The sequence below is a fragment of the Scyliorhinus canicula genome, chromosome 11 (genome assembly GCF_902713615.1).
Source record: "Scyliorhinus canicula chromosome 11, sScyCan1.1, whole genome shotgun sequence".
Taxonomy (NCBI): Eukaryota; Metazoa; Chordata; class Chondrichthyes; order Carcharhiniformes; family Scyliorhinidae; genus Scyliorhinus; species Scyliorhinus canicula.
The window spans coordinates 121,109,124-121,133,332 of NC_052156.1; the positions used below are offsets into that span (position 1 = coordinate 121,109,124).

General features: G+C 50.3%; 1 protein-coding gene across 1 annotated transcript in view; it reads right to left on the reverse strand.

Annotated features, from left to right (window-relative positions):
- The window catches only part of LOC119973338 (ATP-binding cassette sub-family D member 2-like), a 122,768-nt gene that overhangs the window by 20,400 nt on the left and 78,159 nt on the right, over positions 1 to 24,209 (reverse strand). The window contains exons 6-7 of the mRNA XM_038811221.1: positions 22,068 to 22,213; positions 16,719 to 16,864 (exon numbers count right to left, since the gene is read on the reverse strand). Coding sequence (XP_038667149.1) covers positions 16,719 to 16,864; positions 22,068 to 22,213 — 292 coding nt within the window. The remainder of the gene's footprint in view (positions 1 to 16,718; positions 16,865 to 22,067; positions 22,214 to 24,209) is intronic.

Below are 24,209 nucleotides of genomic sequence, written 5' to 3' on the forward strand. Positions count from 1 at the left end.
AACCCAGTCATGTGGGCCCTATGCAGCACCTTGAACTGTATGAGGCTGAGCCTCGCACAGGAAGGAGGAATTCACTCTCTCCAGGGCATCCGCCCACGTCCCCTCCTCAATCTCCTCACCCAGCTCCTCATCCCATTTACCCTTCAGTTCCTCCACCGAGGCCTCGTCTACCTCCTGCATTACCCGGTATATGTCCGAAATCCTCCTTCCTCCAACCCACACCCCCGAGAGCACCCTGTCCCGTACCCTACGTGGGGGCAACAAAGGAAACCCCTCCATCTGCCGCCTGGCAAACGCCCTAACCTGCATGTACCGAAACATGTTCCCCGGGGGGGAGCCCAAACTTCCCCTCTAACTCCCCCAAGCACGCGAACCTCCCCGCCACAAACAGGTCCCTCAACCTCCTAACCCCTGCCCTGTGCCAGCCCAGAAATCCGCCATCAATGGTCCCTGGGACAAACCGATGGTTCCCCCGTATCGGGGCCTCCATCGAGCCCCCTATTTCTCCCATGTGCCGTCTCCATTGCCCCCAAATTTTGAGGGTAGCCGCCACCACCGGGCTCGTGGCATACCTCGTTGGAGGGAGCGGCAACGGCGCCATTACTAGCGCCTCCAAGCTCGTGCTTACACAAGACGCCGCCTCCATCCTCTTCCATGCTGCCCCCTCCTAGTCCATTACCATCGCTGCGTTGGCAGCCCAATAGTACCCACAGAGGTTGGATTACGCCAGCCCCCCCCCCCCCATCCCTGCCTCGTTCCAGGAACACTCTTCTAACCCTCGGAGTCCCATGCGACCACACAAATCCCGTGATACTCCTGTTGACCCTCCTAAAAAAGGCCTTCGGGATAAGGATGGGAAGTCACTGGAACAGGAACAAAAACCTCGGGAGCACAGTCATCTTAACGGACTGCACCCTCCCCGCCAGTGACAGCGGTAACATATCCCACCTCTTAAACTCCTCCTCCATCTGCTCCACCAACCTTGTGAGGTTGAGCTTGTGCAGGGCCCCCCAGCTCCCTGCCACCTGGACCCCTAGGTACCTGAAGCTCTTCCCTGCCTGCTTCAATGGCAGCCTACCAATCCCCTCCTCTTGATCCCCCGGATGTACCACAAACACATCACTCTTGCCCAAGTTCAACTTACACCCCAAGAAACCCCCGAATTCACTAAGAATCCTCATCACCTCCGGCATCCCCCCCACCGGGTCCGCCACATACAGCAACAGGTCGTCCGCGTACAGCGACACTCGATGCTCCTCCCCACCCCGCACCAGGCCCCTCCAGTTCCCTGACTCCCTCAATGCCATGGCCAGGGGTTCAATTGCCAACGCGAAGAGCAAGGGGGATAGGGGGCACCCCTGTCTCGTCCCCCGGTACAGCCGAAAGTACTCCGACCGCCTCCTATTTGTGGCTACACTCGCCATCGGGGCCTCGTAAAGCAGCCTCACCCACCGGATAAACCCCTCTCCAAACCCAAACCTCTCCAACACCCCCCACAAATACTCCCACTCAACCCTATCGAAGGCCTTCTCCGCATCTAATGCCACCACTATCTCCGCCTCCCCTTCCACAGCCGGCATCATAATAACGTTGAGGAGCCTTCGTACGTTTGTATTCAGCTGCCTTCCCTTCACAAACCCCGTCTGGTCCTCATGAATGATCCCGGGCACGCAATCCTCTATTCTAGTGGCCAGGATCTTTGCCAGCAGCTTAGCATCGGCGTTCAGCAGCGAAATCGGCCTATATGATCCGCACTGCAGAGGGTCCTTGTCCCGCTTCAGGATCAAGGAAATCAGCGCCCGTGACATAGTTGGGGGCAAAGCCCCCCCCTCCCTTGCCTCGTTAAAGGTCCGGACCAACAGGGGGCCCAACAGGTCCAAATACCTTTTATAAAATTCCGCCGGAAACACGTCCGGCCCCGGCGCCTTCCCCAACTGCTTGCTCCCTATCCCTTTGACCACCTCCTCCAGCTCGATCGGCGCCCCTAGTCCCTCCACCTGCTCCTCCTCCACCCTCGGGAATCGCAGCTTGTCCAAGAAGCGTCCCATTCCACCCCCTCCACCGGGGGCTCCAGTACAGTTCCCCATAGAAGTCTCTGAAGACCCCATTAACATCTACTCCCCTCCGCACCACCTTCCCAGCCTTATCCGTCACTCCCCCAATCTCCCTGGCCGCTTCCCGCTTTCGGAGCTGGTGTGCCAGCATCCTGCTCGCCTTCTCCCCGTATTCATACACCGCCCCCTGTGCTTTCCTCCACTGAGCTTCCGCCTTTCTGGTAGTCAATAGGTCAAATCTGGCCTGAAGGCTACGCCTCTCCCCCAGAAATCCCTCCTCTGGGGCCTCCGCATATATCTCCTATCCACCTGCACCATCTCCCCTATCAGTCTCTCCCTCTGCTCCCCTCTCTCCCTGTGGGTTCGGATGGAGATCAATTCCCCCCTCATCACAGCCTTCAATGCCTCCCAGACCGTCCCCACTCGAACCTCCCCGTTATCATTGGCCTCAAGGTACCTCTCGATACACCCCCGAACCCTCTCGGCCGCCACTTCATCTGCCAACAGCCCCACCTCCATGCGCCAGAGCGGACGTTGGACCCTCTCTTCCCCCAGCCCGAGGTCCATCCAGTGCGTGGCATGATCTGAAATGGCAATGGCGGAGTATTCCACATCCTCCACCCTCGACACCAACCCCCTGCTCAGGACAAAAAAAATCAATCCTCGAGTAGGTCTTATGTACGTGGGAGAAAAACGAGCATTCCCTGGCCCTTGGCCTCGTAAACCTCCAGGGATCCACACCCCCCCCCCCCCCCCCCCCCCCCCATCTGGTCCATGAATCCCCTCAGCACCTTAGCCGCCGCCGGCCTCCTACCCGTCCGGGACTTGGATCGATCCAATGGGGGATCCAGTACTGTGTTGAGGCCCCCCCCCCCCCCCCATGATCAGGCCCCCCACCTCCAGGTCCGGAATGCGGCCCAACATACGCCGCAAAAACCCCGCATCGTCCCAATTTGGGGCATAAACATTCACCAACACCACCCGCTCCCCCTGCAGCTTGCCACTCACCATCACATATCTCCCGCCAGGGTCAGCCACCACATTTAACGCCTCAAACGACACCTTCTTCCCCACCAGGATCGCCACCTCCTTCCTCTTCTCATCCAGCCCTGAGTGGAATACTTGGCCCACCCATCCCTTCCTCAGCCGAACCTGGTCCACCACTCTCAGGTGTGTCTCCTGGAGCATGGCCACATCCGCCTTCAGTCCCTTCAGGGCCCGTTTGACCGGCCCATTCAGCCCCCTCACATTCCAGGTTATCAGCCGGATCCGAGGGCTCCCTGCCCCCCTCCCCTGCCGATTAGCCATACCCCATCCCTTGCCCACCCCAGCCAGCGTCCCCCGCTCTGCCAGTTTCCCACGGCGGCAACTCCTCCCCCCCTCCAGCACCCCCTGCGTCCTCCAGCTCCTTCCTGACCGTTTCAGCAGCAACCCGGTACCCCCCCCCCCTCCCACACTAGGCTAGGACCCCTCCTAGCCGCGCCCCATCTCCACAGCACTCCCGTGAGCCAGCTAACTTCTGCTGACCCCGGCGACTCCCGCCCTACCTTCGGCTCCTCCCCCCGTGGGACTGCCCCTCCTCCATTGTGCCCATCAACGGGTCCACCCTCCCCCCCGCTCTTGCGCGGGAAAGGAAAACAGCCAGCAACGACCCGCGCTTCTCAGCCCCGGCCCCGCCCCCACCATCTCACAGCGCGGGAAACCCGCAGAAAGCCCGCGCTTTCGCCCTGCCCCACAGACGCACCAGCTGCAACATGCCGAACTTCACACTCCGTCTGTGGAGCACCGTCTTCGTCTGGTTAAACCCGGCCCTCCGCCTCGCCACCTCCGCACTCCAGTCCTGGAAGATCCGCACCTCCGGGTTCTCCCACTTGCTGCTACGCTCCTTCTTGGCCCACCGGAGCACACACTCACGATCCACGAACCAATGAAACCTCACCAACATCGCCCGCGGCGGCTCGTTCGGCTTGGGCCTCCTAGCCAGAATTCTGTGGGCCCCCTCTAACTCCAGGGGCCCCTGGAAGGACCCAGCCCCCATCAGCGAGTTTAACATAATCACCACATAGGCCGCTAGGTCCGACCCCTCCAGCCCCTCCGTGAGGCCCAGGATCCGCAAATTCTTCCTCCTCGACCGGTTTTCCAGCTCCTCGAACCACTCCTGCCATCTTTTATGGAGCGCCTTGTGCATCTCCACCTTCCCCGCCACGGCCACGACCTCGTCCTCCCTTTCGGAGGCCTGCTGCTGCAGCTCCCGGATCGCAGCCCCCTGGGCTGTCTGGGTCTCCATCAGTTCCCTGTTAGTTACCTTCAGGGACACCAGCAGCTCCAACTTCAGCTCCTGGAAGCAGCGCAGCAGAATCGCCTGCTGCTCCTGGGCCACTTCCTCAGCTCCTCGAGGCCTCCGCCGGCCGCCATTTTATCTTCCTGCCACTGTTTTTCAGAGGTGCTTTCTTTGGTTTTTTCTCTGCCCCACTCCTGGTCCGGACCATGGGACCGTTGGGGTCGACCCCTGTCCTCTTCCCCAGTTGGGATTTGCCGCTACAGCTCCGTTGGGGGCCCTGAAAAGAGCCCCAAAGTCCGTTCTCCGCGGGAGCCGCCAAATGTGCGGCTTAACTGCTCATTGCCGCCACCGGAAGTCCTCCATTTTTTTTTTAAACCTACTCCATTCACCTCTATGTGCATGTGTTAGTGCATTGATCAGATCATCCTTTGTGTGACATAATTGTGCTATCTAATCGAAGACAAATGTGCATCGCCTTTTACATCAGCATAAATATTAGGTTCCCTGTTTCGGATGGAAAAGTGGCTCGAGCAGGGGAATTTCCACTGGAGAAAACCTTCGATTAGGGTGAAAACACAAAGATTTACATAATTTATTTTTCCATCTCTTTAGTTTTAAAGAGGCTAAATTCTGGATAGGAGGTCTATTGGAGGCATCCATCCAAATATTAATTAATCTTTCTCAGGTGTGCACTCATGTGTAGATTTCCAACATTTAATATCTTTGCATGGACTTTCTTCACAGATGTTTGCTATTTGCACATTGTTGCAGCTTTGAAAGCTATGTGTCAGCTGTATCCATCTCAGTTCTTTATCATCTCTGTTCTCTCTATTACATGTGTTGTAGAGTTCTATGGAAATACTTTGATTTATTCTAATTCCCCATTTAAAATCCGGCTAGAATAAGTCCCTTTGCATCCCAGAAAATATCCTCATATTATGGGATATTTTAAATGCAACTGATTCTGCATTGAATATCTGTGAGTGGATGAAAGAACCCTTCTTAACTTTTACTTTCCTTTTTCACCCATACACATCGTTGCTCAAAGGAGAGAGCAGCTGGCGAACTAGTTAAGGTACGATAATAAGCCATCCAGGGGAAAAGCCCAGGTTGGCTTGCCCTATTGGGAAGCAGATGGTCTCCACACAGGCCTCAGTCTCACCAACCAAAACCCTGCCAAGCTGCCACCTGTATTGATTGCATTACCACCAGCTGAACAAAGCTCAGGAAATTGCTGGTGAATTAGCTGCAAGCATGATTACATATCCTGCCACTATATGTACATTACTCTATACATTGACATGTTGCATCACAAGTTAGCCCTGAATTAATGGAACTTGTTGAGAAAATTCAGCTTTCCTTTGGATTTTGGGGGTAAGCAAAATAAATAACTGCAGTTTTGAACTCTACCTGAAATCTATATATTTTTTTTAAAGTATTTTTATTAAGGCATTTATATAAACATTAAACACAAACCATCACAGGAGTAAGAACAAACAGAAATCTCATACAAAATAAATAACTACCCGAACACCCTGAACTCCCTGCCGTTCCCCTTCTCCTGACCTGCCTTTCACATTTTAACTCCATTATCCCCCCGATGAACGGTTTCCATCTCCAGGTAAACCCTTCAACTGACCCTTTTAAGGCAAACTTGATTTTCTACAACTTTAGGAACTCCGCCAGGTCGCTCACCTACACCCCCAGCTTCAGTGGCCCCTAATCCCTCCACTCCAGCAAAATCAGTTTTCGGGCTACCAGGGATGCAAAGGCCAAAACTTCAGCCTCTCTCGCCCCTTGGGTCCCAGGTCTTTCCACTTCTGGACTGAGGGCCACCTTCACCACCTCGGACATTACGTCCGTAAACCCCTGCCAGAACCCCTTCAGCTTCGGACATGCCCAAAACACGTGGACACGGTTTGCGGGCCTCCCCTGTGCACTACCCACACCTGGCCTCTACCCTCTCCCCCCTCAAAGAACCTACTCATTCTGGCTACTGTCATATGCACCCTGTGAATGACCTTAAATTGGATAAGCCCAGTGCATCTACACATTTTTACTTTGCCTGGGTTAACATCATTAATTACCATTTCTAAGAGCCCACAAAAGTTAACTGACTTTTTTTTTAAAAACACACTTGCAGACATAGGGGTGAATTCTCAACTTGAGAGACCATGGGCGGGATTCTCCATCCTGCCGCAACCGTTTTCTGGCGCGGCACATCCTCCCCCACCCCCCGGCAGTGGGACCCTCCGTCCCGGCAGCCAGCCAATGAGGTTTCCCGGTGTGGGCACCCCCACATTGTCAGGAAATCTGCAGGCGTGAGTGCGCTGCCAGCAAAGCGGAGGATCCCGCCAATGGAGAATCCAGCCCAATGTTCTCCCGCCAGAGGAGAATTGCACCCGTTTTATGATCCCCCAGGAGCGCAAATTGGGATGCAATTCCGCATCCCTTACCATGCAAATTTATGCATGGAGCAGAATACGAGGTATTCCCACTATCGAGCCGCCATTTAGAGCGGGCATCCCCTCCCCCCCACAGGGACACCTGCAATAAGAAGACCTTCCTCACCGAGATCCCGGCAATAGGGAGAACTGCCTACCCAGGGACACCTGCAATAGGAAACCCCCCCCCCCCCAATATCACTAAGTACTGGGTTCCATGGCGCATGTCCCACTAATTGCAATGACAGGAAATCACACCCAATTTTGTGCTTGGTAGCTCATTAATTAAGCACAGACTTGTAGCTCTCCAAATCACCTGGAGGGTCGGGTACTGATTCATCCATCCCACCATTATCTGGAGATGCCGGCGTTGGACTGGGGTGAGCACAGTAAGAAGTCTTACAACACCAGGTTAAAGTCCAACAGGTTTGTTTCAAACACGAGCTTTCGGAGCGCAGCTCCTTCCTCAGATGAATTCACCTGAGGAAGGAGCTGCGCTCCGAAAGCTCGTGTTTGAAACAAACCTGTTGGACTTTAACCTGGTGTTGTAAGACTTCTTACTGTTATCTGGAGGGGCCGACGGTCTGGGTGTCATATTTAAATGACACTTAAACACACCCCTCTCCCTCTCGCCAGGACACACACACACACACACACACACACACACACACACACACACACACACACGTCAGTTAGCCACTGGAAGAAATTTGCACCCTACTCCTGCCACGACGCCCTAAGGCCTTGATTCAAGGAGTGCAGCAGCATAGGGATGTGCAGTTTCACAGAATAATAAATACAGCACAGAAGAGGCCCTTCGGCCCATCGAGTATGCACCGACGCATGAAAAGCACCTGACCTGTCTACCTAATCCCATTTGCCAGCCACTTGACCCATAGCCTTGAATGTTATGACGTGCCAAGTGGTCATCCAGGTACATTTTAAAGGATGTGAGGCAACCCGCCTCTACCACGCTCCCAGGCGGTGCATTCCAGACCGTCACCACTCTCTGGGTTAAAAAAATGTTTCCGCGGGGACTTCCGGTGGCGGCGATGCCTGAGTGAGCCGCACATTCGGCGGGCTCTCACTCCGGCGGAGCTTTGGGGCTGATTCCCCACGATAGCGGGACCATGGGGCGGCAAAAAGGCTGCCGCGAAAGAACTGGAGAGCGGGCTGCAGCTGATGGAATCGTGGGAGGCCAGCAGGTAGGGGAAGAGAGAGAGAGAGACGGAGGCAAGGAGCAGAGGAAACTGACCTGAAACGTAAGAAGGCGGACCCACAGACCTTCCTTCCTCCAGGAGAAGAAAAAAAGGTTTGGAGTCGCTGAAGCAGGACAACTTGGACCCACTTCAGATGCCCAGAAGGTAAAATTTAAGGAGCTGGGCGAAGGAGGGCGGCAGCGAAAGTGCTGAGGATCGGGCTGCGGCACATGGAACAGCAGGAGTCCAGAAGGCAGAAGAAGGAGGAGAAAAAGGGACAGAGACAAGGACCTGAAGAAAATTACCTGGGACCTAAGATGGCAGACACACGGACCTCGGACTCAGCAATCCAGCAGGCGCTGGATAACATGCTCCAGGTAATGAAGTCCAGTTTTGAAGCGCTGAAGCGGGACAGCTTGGACCCAATCCAGAAAGCGGTGGATCAGCTGAACCAGAGGCTGGATGCGCAGGATGTTAAAGTTAAGGAGCTGGGAGAGGCGGTGGAGGAGCAGGCAGATGCGCAGACGGTCGCAGCGCTAGAAGTTGACGGCCTGAAAGAGCGACAGAGAAGACTGCTGGACAGAGTGGAGGAGCTGGAGAATAGAGTCCGCAGGAACAACCTGAGGATGGTCGGCCTCCCGGAGGGGGCTGAGGGAGCTGATGCTGCAGCGTTTGTAGCAGACCTGCTGAAGCAGCTGATGGGGGTCAAAGCCTTTCCGCGACCGCCGGAGCTGGAGGGGGCGCACAGAGTGCAGGCAAGGCAGGGGCGGCCGGGCGGACACCCCCCCCCCCCGCCGCCCGATGGTGATTAGGTTCCACAGGTTCGTGGACAAGGAGCGGGTGCTGCGGTGGGCAAAGAGCGCCAGGAGCAGCACGTGGAACACAGTTATCCGCATTTACCAGGACCTAAGCCAAGAGGTGGCTCGGCGGCGATCAGCCTTTAAGAATGTCAAGGAGGTGCTGTTCAAGAAGCACGTGAAGTTTGGTCTGCTGTTCCCAGCTCGCCTATGGGTCACGCACCAGGGTCAACACCACTACTTCTCCGAGCCCGAAGAAGCGATGGATTTTGTGAGGGACCAGGGGCTGGTCCCGAAAGGAGGCCCCAAGGACGCGAATTAGGGCCCGAGGATTACGGTGGGAAGGTACGCCGAATGGGCCTGGACTGCTGCTCAACGGTTTGCTGGGCCAAAGGTGCCGAGCGGAACATTTGGGACTCTTTCCTTTGTTCATGGACATTAGTTTGGGGGGTTAACCCTTTTATGTTGTCTCTCTTTTTTCTTATGGGGGTTTCTTTTGTGCTTTTTCCTCTTTTTTCTGTTTTTTCCTGTTTGGGCTGATTTGTACTTTTTGTGCAGCTCGCGGAAGACACTGGAGCCGGCTTGCCCCAGTGGGTTGGAGAGGGGGATGTGGCACCGGGGAGTGGGGAGGAGGACGGGGAAACAATGGGAATGAGACAGGAAGGCGCCGGAGTGTTGAGTCACCGGGCTAGCAGATTGGCTAGTCAAGGGAGTCAGGTGGGGAGGGGGGGGGGTCACAGCCAGTAGATGGCAGGGGTGGGGGTATCAGGGATGTGGTTTGGGGGGGGTTATTCTGCTGACATGGGAGGGACTTGAAATAGGCACTGGAAAGGAGGTAGAGGGTGGAGGCAGCCAAAGGGCGGGCCAGGAATAGCGCGATGCACGGGCCGGGGGCCGGCCCGAGAAAGGCTATGGCTGACCGGCGGGGTGGGGGGGTGGGTTGTGCCCCCCGACCAGGCTGATCACCTGGAACGTCAAGGGACTGAATGGGCCGGTTAAGAGGGCGCGGGTGTTCGCGCACTTGCGGGCTCTGAGGGCGGATGTAATTATGTTGCAGGAGACACATCTGAAAGTGTCTGACCAACCAGGCTAAGGAAGGGCTGGATTAGCCAGGTCTTCCACTCGGACCTGGACTCGAAGTCCAGAGGGGTGGCAATCATGATCAACAAGCGGGTGCAATTTGAGGCAGAGAGCATATCCGCAGACAGGGGGGGCAGATACCTGATGGTACGGGGCAGACTGGAGGGGAGAAGAGTGGTGCTGGTGAATATATATGCCCCGAACTGGGATGACGTGGACTTCATTAAAAGAGTGCTGGGGAAGATCCCAGACCTGGATTCTCGCAGGCTAATAATGGGAGGGGACTTTAACATGGTCCTTGACCCGACTTTGGATCGGTCATGTCCCAGAACGGGTAGACTCTCAGCACTGGCAAGGGAGCTGAAAGGGTTTATGGAGCAAATGGGGGCAGTGGACCCCTGGAGAGATAGACAGCCAACAGGAAGGGGCTACTCATTTTACTCGCACGTCCATAAAGTATATTCCAGGATAGATTTCTTTGTACTAAGCAGGGACTGTATGGGGGAGGTAAAGAACATGGAACATTCGGCAATTACTATCTCAGACCATGCCCCGCATTGGGTGGACCTGCAGATCGGGGGAGCGAGCCACCAACGCCCGCAATGGAGGCTAGACGTGGGACTGCTGTCGGAGGAGGGGATCTGCGAGAGGCTTCGGAGATGTATGCAAAATTACCTGCAGGTGAATGACACGGGGGAGGTCATAGAGGCGACCCTGTGGGAGGCGCTAAAGGCAGTAGTGCGGGGGGAGCTGATTTCAATTGGGGCCCATAGAGCCAAGGCAGACGGGGCAGAGATGGATAGATTGGTCAGGGAAATGGGTCGGATAGATGAAGAGCACGCGGAGTCCCCGGGGGAGGTTTTACTCAGGGAGAGGCAGAGACTACAGGCGGAACTGGGGGCACTATCCACGAGTAGGGCCGTGGAACAGCTTAGGAAGGCGAGGGGAGTGGTGTACGAGCATGGGGAAAAGGCTAGCAGACTGTTAGCGCAGCAACTCAGGAGGAGGGAGGCGGCCAGGGAAATAGGTAGAGTGAGGGACGGGGGGGGGGGCGCAAAGTGGAGGACCCGGCAGAATTGAATAAGGTATTCCGGGACTTCTATCGTAAGCTGTATACTTCAGAGCCGCCGGAAGAGCCGGAGGGGATGAAAAGGTTTCTGGGCGGGTTAACCTTCCCAACAGTAGGTGGGGGGCGAGTGGAAGAGCTGGGGGCCCCGATTAGAGTAGAGGAGGTATTGGGGGGCCTAAAGGCCATGCTGTCGGGGAAGTCCCCGGGGCCGGATGGATACCCAGTAGAGTTCTATAGGAAGTTCTCTGAGCTGGTGGGCCCGGTCTTGGCGAGGGTTTTCAATGAGGCAAGGGACAGAGGGACCCTGCCGCCGACAATGTCACAAGCCACTATATCACTGATATTGAAGCGGGGTAAAGACCCGGAGGCGTGCGGATCCTACAGGCCAATCTCCCTGATTAATGTAGACGCCAAGCTCCTGGCAAAGGTACTGCCGGTTAGAATGGAGGACTGCGTACCGGAGGTGATTGGGGAGGATCAAACTGGGTTCGTGAAAGGTAGGCAGCTGGCGGCCAACCTGAGAAGTTTACTTAATGTGATAATGATGCCCCCAGTGGGTAGGGAGGTGGAGGTAGTGGTGGCAATGGACGCCGAGAAGGCATTTGACCGGGTGGAGTGGGACTATCTATGGGAGGTGCTCGGATGGTGTGCGTTCGGGGAGGGATTGGTGGATTGGATCAAATTATTATATCAGGCCCCGAGAGCCAGCGTGAGGACCAACAGAGAAGTGTCGGAGTACTTTAGGTTGTACCAAGGGACCAGACAGGGCTGCCCGCTCTACCCGCTGCTGTTTGCGCTGGCCATAGAGCCACTGGCGATTGCGCTGAGAGCCGCAGAGGGATGGAAGGGGATGATGAGGGGCGGGGTTGAACATAGGGTCTCTCTTTATGCAGACGACCTGCTCCTGTACGTGTCGGACCCAGTGGCCGGGATGGGAAGTATACTGGGAATGCTGAGGAAGTTCGGCCAGTTCTCAGGATACAAATTAAATACGGTCAGGAGTGAAATGTTTGTGGTCCAGGCAAGGGGCCAGGAGAACAGATTGAGGGGGCTACCGTTTAAGCTGGTTGAGGAAAATTTTCGGTATTTGGGAATCCAGGTGCACGAGACTGGGGCAGGCTGCATAAGTTAAATTTGACCAGGGTGGTGAAGCAAATGAAGGGAGAGTTTCGAAGATGGGATGCAGTCCCGCTGTCGCTGGCAGGGAGGGTGCAGACTGTAAAGATGACAATCCTCCCTCGATTTCTGTTTATTTTTCAGTGCCTCCCGATCTTTATCCCACAGTCCTTCTTCAAAAGAGTTAACGGGATGATCATGAGCTTTGTCTGGGCGGGAAAATCCCCGCGGTGAAGGCGGCGATGTTGGAGAGGAACCGCAGCGAGGGAGGGCTGGCTTTGCCGAGTCTGATTAATTATTACTGGGCGGCCAACATCGCTATGATAAGGAAGTGGATGGTGGGTACGGGGTCTATTTGGGAGCGGGTGGAGGCGGCTTCGTGCAGGGGCTCCAGCTTGGCAGCCCTGGTCACGGCTCCTCTACCGCTGCCGTCGGCCAAGTACACCACCAGTGGTGGCGATCCTGCGGATCTGGGGCCAGTGGAGGAGGCATGTAGGGGAGATGGGGGCGTCTGTCTGGGCGCCAATCTGCGACAACCATCGGTTTGCCCCCGGGAGTATGGATGGGGGGTTCCGAGTATGGCGGCGGGCGGGGGCGGGAAGGGTGGGTGATATGTTCCTGGAAGGGAGCTTTGCGAGTTTGAGGAGCTTGGAGGAGAAATTTGGGTTGGTAAGGGGAAATGATTTTAGATACCTACAGTTGCGGGACTTTGTTCATAGACAGGTCCCATCTTTCCCACGCCTCCCGCCAATGGGATCCTAGACAGAATAGTCTCTAGGAGGGAAGAAGGGGAGGGTAGAGTCTCGGGTATTTATAAGGTGCTCATGAGGGAGGAAGGGTCCCAGACAGAGGAACTGAAACTTAAATTTGAGGAGGAGCTAGGCTGGGAAATGGAGGATGGGCTGTGGGCAGAGGCCCTGAGTAGGGTAAATTCGACCGCGACATGTGCTAGGCTCGGGCTGATTCAGTTTAAGGTCGTTCACCGGGCCCATATGACGGTGGCTCGGTTGAGCAAATTCTTCGGGATAGAGGACAAATGCGCTAGGTGCGCGGGAGGACCAGCGAACCACGTTCACATGTTTTGGGCATGCCCTAAGCTGAGGGGGTACTGGGAGGGATTTGCGGTGGTCATGTCCCGGTTGCTAAAAACAAGTGTGGTGATGAGTCCAGGGGTGGCAATGTTTGGGGTTTCGGAAGACCCGGGGGTCCAGGGGGAGAAAGAGGCCGATGTTTTGGCCTTTGCTTCCCTGATAGCCCGGCGACGAATACTATTGGCGTGGAGGGACTCAAAGCCCCCAAAGGCTGAGTGGTGGCTTGCGGACATGTCGAGTTTCCTGGGTATGGAAAAAATTAAGTTCGCCTTGAGGGGATCTGTGCAGGGGTTCGCCCGGAAGTGGCAACCATTTATTGACTTCTTTGCGCGAGAGTGAGCGTCAGCAAGGGGTGGGGGGGTAGAGTAGAGTTGGAGGGAAAATATGGCGGGTAGTACCGGTGGGAGAGGAGCGGGCTTGTGCAATATGTTACGATGGAAGTATTGAAAGTACATGGATGTTTGCACATTTTTGCCTTCTTTCTGATGATGTCTGTAACTGTTTATAAAGCCAAAAACTACCTCAATAAAATTGTTTATTAAAAAAAAAATGTTTCCTCAAATCTCCCCTAAAACTTCTGCTCCTAATCTTGAACTTGTGTCACCTTGTAACTGACACTTCAACTATGGAAAGACTGCTCTCTATCCACCCTGTTCATGCGCATCGTAATCTTGTACACCTCGGTCAGGTCACCCCTCAATTTTCTCTGCTCAGCGAAAACAACCCAAGTCTATCTCTTCATAACTTAAATGCTCCATCCCAGGCAACATCCTGGTGAATCACCTCTGCACCCCTCCAGTGCAATCACATCCTTTCTATAATGTTGGAACCAGAATTGCACAGTAATCCAGCTGTGGCCTCACCAAAGTGCTGTACAATTCCAACATGACCTCCCTGCTTTTGTAATCTATGCATCGATTGATAAAGGCAAGCGTCCCATATGCCTTTTTCACCACCCTATTAACCCGCCCTTCTGCTTTCAGAGATCTATGGACAAACATGTCACGGTCCCCTTGTTCTTTGGCTTGTTTATCCATAGAACTGTACCAGGAAATACCAGGAAACTCACCTCTTGTGCCGTGAGAGCAGAGCAGAATAATAAAGGGGGTAAGCGTAGCCTAGATTTTGATAAGGTTCCTCAACGAGGACCATTGCGCAGCCACTGTTGAATTCACTGGATAGGCGTGATTATCACACTGGGGGGCTCGGAGGCCTTTGTAGCCCGGGGTGATCAGGGGCATGGTTGGACAGTGCCCTGGCACTTCTATGACATCAGCGGGCAATGTCAGGGTGGCACTGCCATTGGGAGGGGCCTGAAGGTGGGGCCTTTGGCAACTCCAGAACAGGGTGTCTCTCACTTTGGGGGCGGGGGGGAGGGAGGTCTGATGACAGTGATGGGGAGGGGTCTTTGTTGGATGGGGAAGGTGGTCTTTGCCAGTGAGAAGGGTTTTATATAGTATCGATTTATTCATAATTTTAGGTACTAATTGATGCAATCAGCTGAGTGGTAAAATTAAAAGTATCTTGATTGTGAAAATCCAGTCAATGTTTCACATAATGGAATTAGCCATTATAGTCTAGTGTCTTGACTGTGGGAACCCAGACATTGTTTCAGTCAATGTTTCATATAATCAATCAGCCATTGTTTTCCAGTATATTCAGCGCTAAAAATGTATCAGTTAATCAGTTACAGCAAGATCTCTGGGCCGAGCTGTGGCGTGAGAAACCCATACAGTAATTTTCCTAAGACTGTGCACGCAGATGCAGAGGTAATTTTGATAGGCACCAGTCAATCTTAAATAATGTTCAATGTGTGATGAATAAATCATCCTTTAAGTAACAAACATCATTTTGAACAAACTAGGAGGTCTTAGCTGAGAATTAAAAACCAATGAGAGTAAATGAGGGGTTAAACCAGAGATAAGAATTCCCTTATAATTAGGACCTTGTGGTCAAGGTCTTGATCCTGAATTCCTGCATTTCTGAATTCTTGGATCATCTATCTTTTTGTGTGTGTTCAAAATGATTTCTTTATGCTTTTTCCTGGAGTCCGACCCTTTTATGTCTTGTTTAATATCTCATTTCTAAAGTTTGATTCAGTTGTTAACCAAGTGTATTCAAGTGAATAATTAGCAATAAAATTGTATTTTGATACTGCTAATCCATCGGACTATCGACTCTCATTAGAAGGTAAAATAAGTTTCCCAACAGGGATTCTTAGGGTTTCTCCGAGATCAGGGCGCCCTCGGTCTGATGATCCAGCCTTGTTGGTGACTTCGGTTCCTACAGCGCCACTCCCCCCAGCTCCAACACAATTTTGAAGTGTGGGTAGATTGCAATTTGGATCGCACCAATCTACCCCGCACTCATTTCCCCCAGAGACCACCCTTGGATATTGTTTGAGGGAATTGCGCCCAATATCAGTGACTATTCTTCTAAAAGCTAAGTGACAAGGTATGTAAATCTACCCTTTGGAATTGAGTGACACAATTGTCAGGAATCTGGAGCAAAGCTCTGACAGGAATAACAACAGCTACATAAATTTCATGTGACAAACTTAATACGGTCATTAAAAAAATGTTTCAATATTTATAATTACTGAAAACTGAAACAGAAAGAGCAATGACAGCTGATAAACATTTCAGTATTTCAAACCACTTTTGTCTGATTATTCTTCAATCAATGGTGTAAAAAAAACTAAGGTAGATTTCAAAATGCAATAAAATCTTTGTGTATCTGGCATGTCCGGGAAATGGGTGGTTCCGGTTGAACAAAATGCCAGCTAATGGGGAGTTACATTACTCCAGATACAGGATAAAGTGCAGTATACATTTGCTTAGGCACAGTAATCAAAACTGACTCAATAATTTAATAATTTAAACGCAAAGCCCAAGAATAACTTCTGCAGATTTACAATCTTTCGTGATAACATTTTCTTTTTACAGAATGCATTATCCGAACGCTGAAAGTGATCGGCTCTTAAAACCAAAAAAATCCAGCTGTTGAAAATTCCGATTACTAAACTAGTAAAGAATACTAGTTGGTAGGATGCTGGATAACTGAACCTTTACTGTTTTTTCGATGTTTATCAGTGTTTTAAAAATACCTTGAGTGAATACATGTCTATACAAAAAGAATTCACATATAATCCTGTGCAATCAGCCTTTATGTTATGCTTTGACAAAGAGCCAACCAAACTCGAAATGTTAGCTCCCTTCTCTCTCCACAGATGCTGTCAGACCTGCTGAGATTGCCCAGTATTTTCTGTTTCAGTTTCAGATTCCAGCATCCGTAGTAATTTGCTTTTAGCTTTTATATTTGCCTCGAATTCATGTAACATCAGATTCCCATGGTGTTACTAATGAGTTGGACAGTATACTGTTCTATAACTATTGGGATGACGTTAATATAAACCTATTTGTGACAATAATAAAGATTATTATTATTAGGGTCACTGAATAAAGTTGCGACCATGAGATCAAATCCATCTATGAAATTCAAACGTGGAAGCAAGCTGCAAGAATTAAAGTATCTTACATAAATGTTCTCTAGTAAAATAGCAGTCATTGGTAGAAACCCACTCATACCTCCCTCTCTCTGTACTATTTGGTTCAGGTGAACAATGTCTAGAATATGCTCCAGATCCAGATCTGTGTACTCTTTCTCGTTCATGTCTTCCACAGAGTCTGGGTAGATAACTTGGTCTCTTAGAGTTCCAACAGACATGTAAGGCCTGTGAATCAGATGAAAATAAATAGTTAACCAATTGATAAAGAATGCAATGCATAAATTACCTGCAATTAAAATAGGGTAAATGATTGGGGATTGTCTCAACAAGTGCACAAATCAGACATAGAGATCTGCACATCCAATTTCCAGTGTTCCAATGAACAGGAATCTGCACACCCCCCGCCCCTCCAACTGCCAAGGGGCCAGATTAACTCACTTGGTTCATGATGCAGAGCAAGACCAACAGTGTGGGTTCAATTCCCGCCCCGCCTTCGCAACCTTGCCCCTAGCCCGAGGTGTGGTGCTCCTCAGGTTAAATCACCAGTCAGTTCTTCCGCCCCCCACTTCAAAAGGGAAAATCATCCGATGGTCATCTGGGACTAGTAGTTGAGCCTCCATGGATTTCTTAGTGAGAATACTCTTTATGGAGGCAATGCAACCTCTCCGGACTCAATTCCCAGATTCATTGAGCAGAATTTTATTTACACTAGCCAGGAGTGGGATGGGAGTAAGAGATGGTCAGGAGCCATGAACTGCTTGGGAATCAGTGTGTGATTGAAGTGGGCTTTACAGTAGGTCTTCAATTCAGCCGTGACATTTCTATCTTTCGTGACGACAGAGTCTGAGACAAGTGGATAACAGAAACTACTTTTATTACGAAGTTATCGTATGCACAATACTCCCCAGATCCCAGCCAGGTCAGAGGTGTCAGTACCAAAACTGGCAGTCCCCTTTATTACAGATTATTCGAGTTCCATGAGCTCCCCGCCGCTCAGTGGGGGAGTTCGTACTCCATGAGATTCACGGGGATCCACGAGATTACTTCTACTGGGTAAGTCTCTTACAGGTTACAACATCCCTCCCCTGCCAAGTCCAAAGACTCTTCCAACAATGGTGGAGTAGGAAGATGTCTGGGCATCTTCGTTCGTGGTTGCACCTCTGGTGCCTGCTGGGCCAGACCATGCGGTGTATACCTAGACGGTGAACATTGTTTCGCCACCAAACGCCGCAGTGGAGGTACTGGTGAAGACTTCTGAATGGCGTGTTCCCAGTTGGAGACTTCTGACGCCTGGGTCTCTATGGTCGGAATCCTTATCAACGACCTCTTGTATCTCCGTATCCTGTCCCGTTTGGGGCAATGTTTTCAAGTCTCAAAGAGTCAGAGTAGGCTGGTCAGCAATTGGCTGCTCCCGAGGAGCCCTGGCACTACTGGTCTCCTGTTTCAGATATGATCAACGTGTTTTCTCATGACACGACCTTGAGCTTGAACTTGGTACGATACCAGCCTGTTCTGGTGAAGAATCGTTCCCGAGATCCACTAGGCGCCATCTGCAAAGTTCCAAACATAGACTGCATCTCCTGGTACAAACAGTCTGATCTGCTCGTGTCCATCTGGGCAACACCCTTGCTGCCCTTGGCTGTGGCATGCTTTCCCTCCAATATCTGGAAACGTAAGACTGAGACAGGTCCGTAGTCACCGGTTCATCGACAATTCCACCGGTGCTACTTGGTCGTGGCACGTTGTGTGGTTCGTTGTGTGAGGTAAGGAAGTCACCAGGCCTGGATGGGATGCATCCTCGATTGCTGAGAGAGGCAAGGAAGCATATTGTGGAACCGTTGACAGAAATTTTCCAGTTCTCTCTGAATACAGCATTAATCCTGGAGGGTTGGAGGATTGAAAATGTGGTGCTGTTGTTCAGAAAGGGGAAAAAGATAACCTAGAAAACTACAGATCAGTCAGCTTGACATTAGTGGGAAAACTGATGGCCATAATATGGGATAAGATAAATATACATTCAGAGAAAAATAACTGAATACTAGACAATCAACATGGCTTTCTCAAGCGCAGCTCGTGTCTGACAAATTTTGACGACGTAACACAGGCAGTGGATGAGGTAGTGCCATGGATGTTGTATATTTGGACTTTCAGAAAGAATCTGTTACAGTGCCACATGGCAGGTTGGATAGCAAATTAAAGGCGTATGGGATTGATGGGTCCTTGGCAGCATGGAATGGAAGTTGGCTAAGAGATAGGAAATGGAGGGCAAATATAGATGGGCATTTCCCAGTCTGGAGATGAGTTGAAAATGGGCTCAGTGTTGGACCTTTGCTTTTCTGATTTATATAAATAATTTAGAGGTGGGTGTTGAGGGCAAAATCTCTAAATTTGCAGATGATATAATAATAATCTTTATTGTCACAAGTAGGCTTACATTAACACTGCAATGAAGTTACTGTGAAAAGCCCCTAGTCGCCACATTCCGGCACCTGTTCGGATTTACTGAGGGAGAATTCAGAATCTCCAAATTACCTAATAGCACATCTTCCGGGACTTGTAGGAGGAATCCGGAGCACCTGGAGGAAACCCACGCAGACACAGGGAGAACGTGCAGACTTCACACAGACAGTGACCCAAGCCGGGTATCGAAAATAGGACCCTGGAGCTGTGAAGCAACAGTGCTACCCACTGTGCTACTATGCTGCCCTAATTGCCTACTTCTGCTCCGAATTCCTATGTCAAAGTGAATGTTCACATTTTTTCATATTACACTGCTACCAAATTGTTACCCACTTACTTAACCTTTCTATATCCCTTTGTAGACTCCTTATGGCCTCTTCACAACTTACTCTCCTCGTGTCTTCAGCAAATTTAGCAACCATACATTTGGTCCCTTCATCTAAGACATTGCTATAGATTGTAAATAGTGGAGGTCCCAGCACTGATCCCTGTGGCACTCCATTAGTTCTAGCCTGCCAACCTAAAAATGACCCATTCATCCCTACTCTCAGCTTCCTGCCATTTTACCAATCCTTAATAAATTACCCCCTACGCCATGAGCTCTTATTTTGCTTAGTAACCTGATGTGGCATCTTGCCAAATGCCTTTTGAAAATCCAAGACCACATCCCTTTGTACATATTGCTTGTTACTTCCTTCAAGAGCTCTCTAATTAATTGGCCAAATCTAATTTCCCTTTCACAAAATCAGCTGACTCTGATTGCTTTGGGATTTTCTAAATGCCCTGCTATAACCTCCTTAATAACAGATTCTAGCATTTTCCCTCTGACAGATGCGAGGTAACCAGCTTTCTTGCCTGGTCTATACCTCATTGATTAGGAGTTTCATATGCAGACGGTGACTGGCTCCTAGCCCTCTGCTTTGACCTTTACATCCCAAAATTTCACGATCATAACCTCTCTGTCGCAGTCTCGCTCTTCTAAACTCACTGTTCCAAAGTCTCGCTGCTCCAACCTCCCGGTCTTGAGGTCTAGCTCTTTTAACTTGTCAGTGCCACAATCCCACTGTTTTAACTTCTCAGTCTTGAGGTCTCGCTGTTTTAACCCCTCAGTCTTACAATTTTTGCTATTTTTAACCACTGGGAAAGTCTCATTATTTTAATGTCAGTCCTTAAGTCTTATTGTTTTAACCTCTCTGCCCTGAAGTCTCCTATTTTAACCTCTCTGTCGTGAAGTTTCGCTGTTCAAGATACGAGTCTGTTGTTGGTATTTTTCTTTGAGGGAGATGTGTTAGATTTTCACAGTAACTTCATTGCAGTGTTAACGTAAGCCTACTTGTGACACCAATAAAGGTTATTATTAGAATCACTCTTGTTCAGTTACCATTGTGGGATCTTTTGCGTTCATGTAGAGGGCAGACAAGGCCTCAGTTTGATCGAAGACGCCGCCAACTGCATCGCACTTCTTCACTGACATGTCAACCTAGATTGCATCCTGAATCATTTGGAATGGAGTTTGAACCTATGAGCCTCTGTCTAGTAGCAACTGTGTACAACAAAGAATGATTCACAGCTGGCTGTTTTGGATTGTGATGTTCCTGGATTATTTAAAAAAGGCTCAATAGTTTTAATGGCTCTGGTATCATGCTGAACTCCCCATGGATGATTCCTTTTTGTCTTATCTTCCAAACATGCACACAGCAAAATAAAAACATTATTTCCCATCCTTGCAAAAGACTCCGATTGAACATATTTACGCTCTTTTGAAAGGAACATCTTACAGCAAGTAATCTAATTGACGGGTAATTTGATAAACTTAATTATTCAAACATCTCTATGATCTACATCGAGCCAACAAAATTGAAGAATTATGCAGTATAATTGGGAATATTCTTGAAGTCAGACAACACAATCATTACCTAGCGTATAATTGAAGCACATATCTAAACATATCTTAGCTCCAACATAGTGTTCACACTGGGTGGAACAAAGATCAACCGACGTGAAAAAGACTGGGGTGAAACCAAATGATCCTGCAGTAATATCATTCCATGAACAGAAGATTAAAATTGATATGTATATGCTAAACAGGCAGACTTTATTTCAACATGATTAGTGACTGGTGCCAAGCATCAGGTGCAGTTTGTTAATTTTAGGTTGAGGCCAGGAATATTTTGATTCTAGTGATCCCAGCAGAATGAAACACTGTTTGGGTGTTTGCAAGGCAGCTCCTGTATCAGAAAACTGATAATATCTGTACCAAGGAATGGAGGCAGAAAAAGAGCAAAAGAACATTGCCCAAGGTGGTTTGGTTTCTGTTTTTCTTCTATGGGAAGATTTTGCTGACTACTTGTGGTTGATTTGATTGTTTCTTATGCTCTTAGTTTCTCCTTATAATTATTTTTCTACTTGCTTGCCTCTCATTTCATAAATATCCTTCCTCCAGTTGTTCTGTTTTACAAATCCAAAATTTAAACCATTCAGCTGAAAGAAATATGCACAAATACATGCAATGAAAACAAACCAAATAATTGACCAATATACAACATGTTAGACAAAATGCAAAAAAAATGTTTTTGAAAGATGCAGTATCCACTTATGGATCATCATATGAAAATGAGCTTAAAGTGTGACAGGATTGGTTTCTCATTTGGGGAGGCTGCTAGTTTCTATAATATACCTTCTAATCTTACTGAGGCAACACCACTGTTAATTAAATAGTAAATGCACTTTATGCAGCCAACTACTTAATTATGACTTGCAGAAGCCAACTTTTAGGAAGAATGTATAGATCCAAAATGTCTTGCACCACATAGTCACGTTTTAAAATTTATTCAATAGTACTCTATCTCGGTTTATTTTATCAACAGAAATAGGACTATTTAAAATGGTAGTTGTTGACAAATTGACAACGTTCACAGAATAACAAAACGCTAAATAAAAATTGTTCCAGTGAAACGGAAGTCCTCACCTCTGTGGAATGTAGAACATGTGCTGAGGAGGAGGTTTATACAATAACCCTCCATATACAGGCCACAGACCGCTCAGTATCCTGAATAAAGAACTTTTTCCACAGCCATTTGGACCGGTAATAAGGAGATGCATGCCTTCATCAACCTGCAAAATAATAATCAGATGAACAATTGCAAATTATTGTTCAAGTGTTATTGTATACAAATAATGTCTTTGGGACATGCTTAAGAATAATTTGCAGAAATATATTTTTTAAATCTGTAAGAGATTTGGTTTTACTCTATGGTAGCATACTTTATGAATCTTCCAAATAATATGTTGATAATAGTTGAATTATCCTACACATATTAAGCCTTTGCTTTGGGATGATGAATAGCAGTTGAAAATATAACGGGCGAAATTCTCCGACCCCCAGCAGGGTCAGAGAATCGCCTGGGGCCGCCGAGAATCCCACCCCCGCTGTGGCAGAGATTCGCCGCCACCCGGGAATTGGCGGGAATCATGCACCGCCGATCGGCGAGCCCCCTGCGGCGATTCTCCGGCCCGCGATGGGCCGAAGTCCCGTCGCTGGGAGGCCTCTCCCGCCATCGAGGTTTGAACCACCTCTGGTGGCGGCGGGATCGGCGGTGCGACCGGGCCCCTTGGCCCCCGGGGGGGGGCGCGGGGCGATCGGACCCCGGGGGGGTGCCCCCACGGTGGCCAGGCCCGCGATCGGGGCCCCCCGTTCAGCAGGCGGGCCAGTGCCATGGGGGCACTCTTTCTCCTCCGCTGCCGCCACGGCCTCCGCCATGGCGGAAGCGGAAGAGAATCCCCCAGCGTGCATGCGCCGGTGGTGACTTCAGCGGCAGCTCCCGCTGACATCACCACCGGCGCATGCGCGAACCGGCAAAGGCCTTTCGGCCAGCCTCGGGCCTGAAAGGCCGCTGGTGCTGGTTTTGGCGCCAGTCGGCGTGGTGCCAACCGCTCCGGAGCGGGCCTAGCCCCCAAAGGTGCGGAGAATTCCACAACTTTGGGGAGGCCCGACACCGGAGTGGTTGGCGCCACTCCCCTACGCCGGGACACCCCGTCCCGCCGGGTAGGGGAGAATGCCGCCCCTGATCTTTAAAATCAGAAATAAACCCAATGTATGATTAGTGACGGTCTTCACTTCCATACAGAATTTATTAATATTGCAATGCAGAAATTACACTCGTTCCATTGACAGCCTTTAGTCTCATGATGATGGTTTGTGCAGTGATGGTCTACCCTGTGTTACACATTGCACGGTGTAGCTCAGCATGAGTCCCACTCTGGCATGGCAATCTTTGCCCCATTTGCTGCAAAGAAAGACAACCGTCTGAGAAGGTGCAGAAATACATGCCCTTGGTTTTCTGAGCCCTCTTCCTGACAGCGGAGCTATTTGTTTCTGCTCACCTCTTCCAATACCCTTCTCTGAACAGTCAGCTTCCAGAGGTCTCTGCCGAGAAGTGTTGTCAGTGTCAATGCCTGCCAACTTCATATCTCGCTTGCAGGTGTCCTTGTAATGGTGATATGGATGCCGTGGACAACGTGACCCAGTGGTCAGTTCACTATACAGGAGGTCTTTGGTATATGGCTATCATCCATCCAATGAATATGGCCAACCCAACAAAGACATTGTAGGTTCAGCAAGAAGTGTATGCTGACGGAATGAGCATGCTGTAGGACCTCAGTGTTGGTGATCTCATTCTGCCAAGAGATGCTGAGGATACATCTGAGATAGCAACGGTGGAAACTGTTCAGCTTTTTTCTCCAGGCTGGCATGTGTCATTCAGGCATCACTACTGTAGAAGAGTGCACTGAGGATGGAGATTTGATAAAACACAGTTTGGTGTTCTCAGTCAGGTTGCTCTTGCTTTGCACACTCATATTCAGCTTACATACAACAGTTGCACAATAAAGACTGAAATTGGCAGCATATATCAGAGAGCCAGAGATGTCAATCAAATAATGCTTTCTCTATGGCTCAGATGTTTTAGGACTCTAATGGATGTCTGGGCAATCAACCAAGAATACACAGTGAGACTTGGTTGAGCCCAGAAATCCATTAGACGTTTGAAACACTTGATGACCCAAAGGTCTATGGCAGCAGCAAAGATAAGAGTTTGCAAGCATTCTCTAA